General features: G+C 48.1%; 1 protein-coding gene across 1 annotated transcript in view; it reads left to right on the forward strand.

Annotated features, from left to right (window-relative positions):
* The window catches only part of TMEM181 (transmembrane protein 181), a 44,539-nt gene that overhangs the window by 12,008 nt on the left and 22,324 nt on the right, over positions 1 to 10,207 (forward strand). Inside the window, exons 2-4 of the mRNA XM_010840911.1 lie at positions 952 to 1,055; positions 8,128 to 8,183; positions 9,639 to 9,729. Coding sequence (XP_010839213.1) covers positions 952 to 1,055; positions 8,128 to 8,183; positions 9,639 to 9,729 — 251 coding nt within the window. The remainder of the gene's footprint in view (positions 1 to 951; positions 1,056 to 8,127; positions 8,184 to 9,638; positions 9,730 to 10,207) is intronic.

Below are 10,207 nucleotides of genomic sequence, written 5' to 3' on the forward strand. Positions count from 1 at the left end.
GAAACTCCTTCCTGCTTCCTCAGCTCCTCAGGCCGGGAAACGTTGGGTCATAAAAAGAACAAGGGAAGCAAAGCGAAGCGGAAAACCCCAGAGGCTCTGATCTCTCCGGGCTTCAGGGTCTGGGGTAGGGGGCAGCCTCCCCTTTGGGTCAGGGTCCTCGGAGCCTGCAATCCAGCCTGCCTGGGGCTGCTGGTCAAAGGTCCCTGCCACGTCCTGATTGGCCCGCCCCTGAGTAGGAAGTTCTAGAAGAGACGTGATAACCTTTCACACCACCATTTGCTTGTGACCGAAGAAGAAAGGAGGGATGAATAAGAGGCGCCAGAGGAATGAGTGTTAGGACGGACCCTCGGGATGGGACGGCTTTCCTGTTGGCGTAAATCAGACACCTGCAGGCGACTGGCCTAGTGGCTTCAAACCCAGACCCCACAGCGAGGGCCAGGCCGAGCTTCACCCCAACGGGTGGGGCCAGCGAGGGGTCTCAGGCTGAGAGGGACCCTGGACAGGAAGCCCGAAGCCGGGGGCTGGAAGAAGATGAGGTAGACACGTGCCTGGAAGCCCCCCACCCTGCCCCGGTCCAGGCTTGACCCTGGCAAATGATAGTCCCCATGCAAGGAGTTAGGGCCTCCTGGCCTGGCCCCTGCTCTGACCGCTGGAGGTGGGGGAGTGGACAGGGTCAGCCTCCTGCATCTCTGACCTGGTCCGCATGTACCAAGTGGACTCTGAGATACATTCTCCCCCCATGAGGGTGGGGTTGGCCTGGGGGCCCTGCAGCTCGGGGTGGCAGAGACCCTCCCCATGCCCTGCTGGGCCCAGAACACACCGAATGGCCCCCAGGCCGGCTGTGGTCACTGAGGTTATCTGGACAGTTTGGTGAGCCAGGTCGCCTGGTCTGGGGCTCCCGGGTTGGGGAGGCCCTCGCCTGCTGCCCCTCACCCAGGCTTCTCCCTGCAGGCTGGCGCCCATGCGGCTCTACACGCTCTCCAAGCATCACTTCGTCCTGGTGTTCGTTGTCTTCTTCGTCTGCTTCGGCTTGACCGTCTTCGTTGGGATCAGAGGTGAGGAACAGTTGTTTTTTTTTTTTGAAGTATAATTGATTTATAAAGTTGAGTGAGTTTCTGCTGTTCAGGAAAGTGATTCAGCCATACATATATATAAATATTCTTTTTCATGTTCTTCTCCCTAACGGTTTATCACAAGACGTTGAATATAGTCCACGTGGCATATAGCAGGACCTTGTTTGTCTATCTTGTATGTTATAGTCTGCCTCTGCTGACCCCAAACTTCCAATCCAACTCTCTCACGCCTCCCCTCCCCGCCTCGGCAACTGCAGGTCTGTTCTCTGTATCTGAGACTCTGTTTCTGTTTTGTAAATGAGTCTGTGTCGTATTTTGGAGTCCACATAAACGGGATAGCATCCGGTCTCTGTTTCTCTTTCTGATTTACTTCACTCAGTACGGTCATCTGTAGGTCCATCCATGTCGCTGCACACATCATTCCTTTCCTTTTATGGCTGAGTAGTATTCAGCTGTACATGTGTGCCACAGCTTTGTCCACTCATCTGTCGCTGGGCGTTTCGGTAGTTTCCCGGCCTGGCTATTGTGAATAGAGGTGCGTGTATCTTTTTGAATTATAGTTTTGTCCCAATATAAGCACAGGATTGGGATTGCACTGGGTCATATAGAAACTCTATCTTTAGTTTTTTGAGAAACCTCTGTACTGTTCTGCATATGAATTTACATCCCCATCCACAGTGTAGGAGGGTTCCCTTTTCGCCACACCCTCTCCAGCATTATTTGTAGATGTTTTAATGCCAGCCATTCTGACCAGTGTGAAGTGGGACATCATTATAGTTTTGGTTTTCATTTGTCTAGTAATCAGCAATGTTGAGCGTCTTTTCCTGGGCCTGTCGGCCATCTGTATGTCTTCTTTGGGCTTTCCTGTGGCTCAGATGGTAAAGAATCTGCCTGCAGTGCCGGAGACCCGGGTTTGATCCTTGGGTCAGAAAGATCCCCTGGAGAAGGGAACGGCTACCCACTCCAGTATTCTTGCCTGGAGAACTCCATGGACCGAGAGAGGAGCCTGGCGGGCTACAGTCCATGGGATCGCCGAGAGTCAGACACGACTGAGCGACTTAGACCTCTTATGTCTTCTTTGGAGAAATGTCTATTTAGATCTTCTGCCCGTTTTTTGTTTGGATTGGTTGTTTTTGTTTTTCGGGGTTTTTTTTGAGTTGTATGAACTCCTTGTATATTTTGGAAATTAAGACCTTGTCAGTCAGATAATTTGCAAATATTTTCTACCAGCTCATAGGTTGTCTTTTCATTTTGTTTGCAGTTTCCTTTGTTATGCAAAAGCTTGTAAGTTTGATTCGATCCCTTTTGTTTATTTTGCTTTTATTTCTATTGCCTTGGGAGACTGACCTAAGAAAACAGCGCTATGACTTTATGTCAGAGAATGTTTTGCCTATTCTCTTCTAGGAATTTTATGGTATCATGTCTTACATTTAAAATTTTAATTCATTTTTAGTTTATTTTTGTGTACGATGTGAGGATGTGTTCCAGCTTCACTGACTTCTATGTGACTGTCCACTTGCCCAGCACCACTTGCTGAGGAGACCGTCCTTTCTCCATTGTGTGTTCATGCTTGCCTGCCGTGTCAGAGGTCATTGACAGCAGGTGTCCAGGTTTATTTGGGGGTCTTTACTCTGCTCCATTGATTCATATCCCTATTTCTGTGCAATGCCACACTGTTTTGATTACTCTAATTTTATAGTATTGTCTGAAGTCTGGGAGGGTTATGCCTCCAGCTTTGTTCTTTTTCCTCAGGATTGCTTTGGCAGTTCTAGGTCTTTTATGGTTCTATATAAGTTTTAGGATTATTTGTGCTAGTTCTATGGAAATGGTTACAGGTAATTTGATAGGGATAGCATTAAATCAGTAGATTGCTTTGAGTAGTATGGCCATTTTGACAATATTTTTCCAATCTGTGACCATTGGATATTTTTCCATTTCTTTAAATCATCTTCAGTTTCCTTTACCAATGTTTATAGTTTTCAGTGTACAAGTCTTTTACTTCCTTGGCCAGATTTATTCCTAAATATTTTATTTTTTTGATATGATTTTAAAAGGGATTTTTTTTTTTTACTTTCGCTTTCTAATATTTCATTGTTAGTGTAAATAAATGCAACTTATTTCTGTATGTTAATCTTGTATCCTGATACCTTGCTGAATTTATCAGTTCTAATAGTTTTTATGTGAAACCCTTAGGGGTTTCTATATGTAACATTATGTCATCTCTCTGTAATGACAGCTTCACCTCTTCCTTTCCAGTTTGGATAACTTGTGTTTTTCCTGTCCATTTCTCTATAATGACAGCTTCACCTCTTCCTTTCCAGTTTGGATAACTTTGCACTGTTGAGTAGACGTGGTGAGTGTGGGCATCCTTGTCTTGTTCCAAATTTTAGCAAGAAGGCTTTCTGCATTTTGCCATTGAGTATCGTGTTGACTATGGGTTTATCATAAATAGCTGTTGTTATGTTGAGGTGGGTTCCCTCTTTACCCACTTTGATAAGAGTGAGTAGAGGTTGAGTTTTATCAAATGCTTTTTCCACGTCTGTTGAGATGATCATGTGGGTTTTATCTTTTATCAATATGGTATATCACATTGCATGTGTTGAACCATTCTTGTGGCGCTAGGATGAATCCCAGTTGGTCATGGAGTATCTTTTTTTTTTAATGCTATTGGATTTGGTTTGTTAATATTTTGTTGAGAATTTTTCTGTCTATACTCATCAAACATACCGGCCTGTAATTTTCTTTTTTAATAGTATCTTTGTCTGGTTTTCGTATCAGGATGATGGTGTGTTTGTATACAGAGTAAATATGAGAATGTTCCCTGAGGAGAGGAGCAGTTTTGACCTTCTTAGCATCTATAGTTACCTTGGCGCAGTGCCATTCAACTCAGCTTAGCTGTACCCCACTTGCTCTCAGCCCCTGATGACCCCATTATGGAGGGTGATGCACAGAGGGGTGACCTGGTCTTGCCCTTCACAGCAGCCAAGGCCTACGCTCAGCTCAGCAGGGTGACACACAGAGGGTGACGCACAGAGGGGTGACCTGGTCTTGCCCTTCACAGCAGCCAAGGCCTACGCTCAGCTCGGCAGCGCTGGGTGGCCTTGACCATGTTCTGTGTGTTGGAAGAGTCTGTTTTGCTCTGGGACCTGCCCTGGGCGTTGGGGAATCCAGAACATGCTGTTTGATGGAGGAGACGGGCCATTTAACTGGTTCCAGTGCAGCAGATTCTGGGGAAGGGGTGAGAGCGGTGAGCATGGGATGAGGTAACCATGGAGGGCGGGGGGGGGCAGTATGCAGGCTCTGACAGCTGCTGGGTTTATCTATTCAAATGATGGATTCCGGAACTGGGAAATTAACCGTAGGAAGGGTTTGGGGACCTGCTGGGCCCATTGTGACGCATACTTGAGCTAAAATCCCATTGATCACCTGGCCTCCATAGGTCCCTACTCCGGTGGACCACATCGGAATTTTGAGTCTCTTAAAATCAGCATCAGTTCAGAGCCAGTGTCCAGCAGTTCCCCAAATTAATGATCTGATTTTCCCCAGTGCACTTGTCCTGGTAGAAGACCAGAGGTTCCTCTGGGAGGATGACTGACGGTACAAGTGTTTGGCGGTGTACTGGGGTGCTTTCTTAAGGGGACCCAACCTTCCCTTTGTTCAAGGGCCTTTGGGTCTGTAAACTGGCTCGTATTTGGAAACTACTGATGGGTTATGGTTCTCTGTTTTTGTGACGTACGTTAGACCTTCGTACGCTTGACTTCAACTTTCCTGCTTATGCAGATCAAGTAAGGACTTGTTAGGCTTCCTGTGTATTTCACGTCTGGGACCACCACCATCAGTTAGCTAACGCCATAGGTCTGTGGGAATCAGATTGTCTGACTGCCATGACTCTGCTGTCCATCACGGTGAGCACACCCACCATGCCTTTGGCAGTTGGTGTCACCTCGTGGCCCCTGCCACCCCTGGGATCCACCTCCTGCCCCTGCATCTTGTTTCCCAGCTTAGGGGCCATAGTTCCCATGGTAAGGGAACTATGCAGAGCAGGACAATCATAGCGCCCTTTAAGGATGCTCGGGGCTCCCCTCACAAATGTATTTCTCACAGCAGTGGTGAAAGGCATGTCTTCTGGACTCTTCCATTAGGTTTTAAATGACAGATCCAGCCTAGCAATCCCACTCCCTAAGTCTGTGGCTCCCCCCCCACCATACACTAAACCTGGGCAGGTGCAGCATTTCTGATTCACTCACTAGAACCACCTTTGGGTCCCTGTTTTAGCCAACCACCCAGTCAAACCCTGGGAGCCCTTTCCGACTCCTGAGCTGCAGCTTTTCAGTGCAGAATCTCTGCTTAGTGAACCCGTATCCATCCGGTGGGCCTGAGATGGCTTCCCATTCCTTCCACCGTCATCGCACACCGTGTTCCCTGGGTTTCTGTCTGCATAAATCAGGAAACTCAGGTCGTTCTTCAGGCACGCAGTGCGCATCCTCACGGGTCCTGTGCCTCCCCTCTGGGGCCTGCTGGGATGCGAGTCTAGTTACAGGTCTCAAGGTGAAGGGGGCGGGTCATGTGGAGAAACGGTGTGGTCCTGCATGGCCACTGCCTCCGAGGAGCCATCCTTGATTGCTTAGGTGGGGCAGGGCTGGTCCGTCAAGAGGAGGCAGGAAGGCCCCTTCCAAGGGGAATGGGGAGAGCATCCCACTGGGAAAGGACTTGTGGGAATTTAGCGTGCCCAGCTTCATCAGGACCTTCCTGCGTGTCCCCAGAACAGGCTCCTGTTCACTCCCGGTCAGCGTGGTCACTTCAGCAGGGAGGCTTCCTTCGAGGCTGGCTGCTCAGCAGGGTTGTAATTCAGCCAGTTGCAGGATGAGATTCTAGTGTGATCAGAAGTCTCAGCCCTGTGGCCGTAGGAAATAAGGGTCTCCGTCAGGGCCCACACAGGCGCTTTCAGATCAGGCATGTGGCCCTTGAGCTGAGAATTCAAGTCCCTGAGCTCATCCTTGTCTCTCACCACCTTGTCCAGTGACATTAGGAGCAACCCACCATCTGCATTATGTTTGTTAGTTTTCCAAGAATGTTCTGAAGTATCCCTAAACAGATTCGCTTAACTCCTTGCTCCTTGTAATAAATGGCTGATTAGGAGCATCTAATGAAAATATTTTGCATATGTTCCTGGACCATCAGTGCTCATTTTACTACTGGACACACAGTTGTTAGCATCTTTAATCAGATTAGAGAATCAATTCCAGAAACCCCAGAGCCAGTGTAGAAGACTCACCTTCTCCCCGCTGATCCTAGGGAACCGCTCTCGGTACCAGAATCTGTGTGAGTCAGGGTTCCCCAGAGAAGCTGAATCAATGGGAGCTACAGAGGGCGGGGAGAGATGAAAGAGGGATACTTTATCATAAGGCCTCTGCTCTCATGACTATGGGGGCTGAGAGCTTCCACAGTCAGCAAGCTGGAGGCCCAGGAGAGCCGACAACGTAGTTCCTCGTCTGAAGAGGGGTGAGGGCTCGTGTTACCAGCTTGAGGACAGAGGAGAAGAGAGCGAATCCTCCCTGACTCCGCTTTTGCTGTGCCCAGGCCTTCACCGATTCAGACGAGGCCCACCCACACCGGGAGGGCAGCCCGCTTTACTTGGTCTGCTGATTTGGAAGGTGGTCTCATCCAGAAACACCCTCACAGACATGCCCAGAGTAATGTTTCACCAGGTATCTGGGCACCGTGGGCCCAGTCGAGTGGAAATACAAAATCGCCATCACTAGCCCTCTGCTCCCAGTGACTTTCTGTTGATATGTGTGCTCAGTTGCTCAGTCATGTCCGACGCTTAGCAATCCCATGGGCCAGAATCCACCAGGCTCCTCTGTCCATAGGATTTTCCAGGCAGGAATACTAGAGTGGGTTGCCATTTCCTTCTCCAGGAGATCTTCCCAGTACAAGGATCAAACCTGTGTCTCTTGTGTCTCCTGCATTGGCAGGCAGGTTCTGTACCACTAACGCCAAAGAAAGTTACTTTCTAGAGTGAGGCCGTCAGGATTTCAGAGTTAGGAGCGTCTGAGGAGCCACGGCTTTGCAGATGAGGGAATGAGATCCAGAGAGCCTTTAGCTGAGACTCGAGTCAAGACCTCCTGACTCCCAGTTCTTAACCCTTCCTGAGAGACCAGACTGCCTCACTTCCTGGGGCAGGAGTGCACTCGGATTGTGAGTCATTTTGAAATGAGCCTGTCTGTGGGAGCTGACCTCCTTCCTGTCTCAGCCTTCATGGACATGCCCCAGAGGGTGCCCCTGCCCCGGTTGAGTCAACTCAGGCATCTCCTGCTCCAAGTAGAGGGTGGTTGGCAGCAGGCTGGGCATGGCCGCAGGATGGCCCGGAACACCAGCAGGCTGCCAGGGGTTTGCTACAGCACAATCCAGTTCTGAGTGGAATCAGGTTTACAGGGTTTCCTTTGACGACTTTTAAGGCCGAAAAGCTCTGAAATATCACGGCGTAAGATCCTTTGAAGCTTGATTCTCTGTTATTTCGGTAAAAACCTTGAGAATATATTAGTATATATCATGCCTTCTTAAAATCCTCAATTTAATATTTTTGGAAGGTTGGATTAATTGGGTGAATGGATCAAGGTGTATAATTTTTTAGCAGAAGTCTTTATACAAACTGTGTAGACGGTATCTGTGTCATTGGTGCTTTCTTAAATCCACACACTGCAGAGAGAGCCTGCCCAGAGAGCAGGGGACGTGGAGGGGAACTGCACACGCAGTCCGTGGAAATCGTGTGTGTCGTGTGCTGTCACGTTCTGTTCGCCTGCGTTGGGAGGTCATCGTGTGCAGCAGAGTAGATGTTGCATGTCTGTGTTCATATGTTTATATATTTTACATACATATGTATGTGTATTTGTGTATATGTGTGTGTGTGTGTGTACAAAGCCTCTAAGGACAGACCAGGAAAAAGACTACCTCTGTATAATACATGAGACATTCTTGGCATTTGGGAAAAAAATCAATAGATGAATTATCAATATAGTCATAACCTGCTTTTTCTTTCTCTGTTATGCTTTAGGACCCAAAGTGATCCAGACTTCTGCAGCTAACTTTTCACTAAATAATAGCAAAAAGGTAAGACTGGGTCTAAGTGGCAGCTGGTGGGCCCTGTAAATTTCTGAGTCACTAAGAAATGGTCCTGCTTAGAGGGTCAATAAGATCAACCTCCCCCTTGCCCTGCAGCTTGCTTCTCAGGCAACCCACATTTCTTACTCCACTTCAGCTGCTGGCCTCTGGGTCCTCATTTGCTAAAATTACCTTTTCTGTTGTAATTGTGACCTCAGTGCTGAGAAAGGATGGTGGTGTTACCTCTTAGGGAGCCGCAGTTCATTTCCAGTGGCTGGTTAGCTCATCCTGATTCCTCTCGTGTGCAAATCTTTTTTTTTTTTTTTTTATCTTTATTGAAACTTTCTTCATACTTTTTGTTCAAAATCCTTCAGTTCAGTCGCTCAGTCGTATCCGACTCTGCGACCCCATGGACTGTAGCACACCAGGCTTCCCTGTCCATCACCAACTCCCAGAGCCTGCTCAAACTCATGTCCATTGAGTTGGTGATGCCATCCAACCATCTCATCCTCTGTTATCCCCTACTCCTCCTGCCTTTAGTCTTTCCCATCATCAAGGTCTTTTCCAGTGAGTCAGCTCTATGCTGAAGAGCCAAAGTATTAGAGCTTCAGCAGCAGCATCCGTCCTTCCAATGAATATTCAGGGTTGATTTTCTTTAGGATTGACTGATCTCCTTGCAGTCCAAAGGACTCTCAAGAGTCTTCTTCAACACCACAGTTCAAAAGCATCAATTCTTTGGTGCTCAGCCTTCTTTATGGTCCAATGTTCATATCCATACATGACTGCTGGAAAAACCATAGCTTTGGCTCCGGAGACCTTTGTGGATGAAGTGATGTCTCTGCTTTTTAATACGCTGTCTAGGTTTATCATAGCTTTTCTTCCAAGGAGCAAGCGTCTTTTAATTTCATGGCTGTAGTCACCATCTGCAGTGATTTGGCAGCCCGAGAAAGTAAAATCTCTCACTGTTTGGCAATATGGTCCCCTCTAATTTTTATTCCCAGGACCATGAAAGCTGAAAATAACAGACGTCAGTGACACCCCTGGCATGTTGATACTAAAAAAATGATTCTTGTGAATATGAAAATATTCATTGGTATCCTTCATTATTTTGTTATTTGCATCATCCTATGCCCTTTAATCTTTTTTTTTTTTTTTCCTCCAAGGAGGCCTTTTCTTGTTATTTAAGTGGTTATATTGTCTCAACGCTGTAGGGGGTAGAAACCACCTGCTTAGATGTTGTTGGTGAGAATCAGAAGTGAACTGCAGGAGAAAGTTAGTCCGTTCTTTTTCTGGAAGGCAGAATTTCACTTATATTGTCTAAAGGAAAACTACATGTTTTTGTTTCCAAAGCTAACATTTCAACCTTTTTTGTAAATTTGAATGTTGTATGTTAAGATGAGGCATTTGGAGACTCAGCTGAAAAAGTCACCCTGATTACTTGACTTCTGTTTCTTTCTGCCTCAGCTAAAGCCAATTCAAATATTTTCCAAACCGCTGTCTACATATAATCAGCAGCTGTGGCTGACGTGTGTTGTTGAGTTGGATCAATCAAAAGGTATGAAGCCTGACACTTTAGAATGATTTAAGGTTCAAAGAGCTTTAAAATCTTCTAGCAACTGCTCAAAGATGAATTATAATGATGGTGATTACTCTTTCTAATACCAGCAAGTTGGAAGCCACCTAAATGTCCTCCAGGGCAAGTGACAGTGCTGCCCTCCAGAAGCCCCAGGAGGCCCTCAGGGCTACTGGTCATGCTCTGGGTGCCAGGCCTCACCCAGGGGTGCTGGGCAGCCTGGCTCAAAGCCTGCATGCTGTGATGCTCCAGCGGCAGCCTCCTCCAGGGGCTTCCGGGAGAGAACTAGGTCCCGGTGCCCTAGGGACACTTGGCAGCGTCCAGGGACGCTGTGACAATATGGCTGGCCCACCTGGGGGGGGGGGGGGGGGGGGGGGGGGGGGGGGGGGGGGGGGGGGGGGGGGGGGGGGGGGGGGGGGGGGGGGGGGGGGGGGGGGGGGGGGGGGGGGGGGGGGGGGGG

The sequence above is a fragment of the Bison bison genome, unplaced genomic scaffold (assembly GCF_000754665.1).
Source record: "Bison bison bison isolate TAMUID 2011002044 unplaced genomic scaffold, Bison_UMD1.0 scf7180017864148, whole genome shotgun sequence".
Taxonomy (NCBI): domain Eukaryota; kingdom Metazoa; phylum Chordata; class Mammalia; order Artiodactyla; family Bovidae; genus Bison; species Bison bison.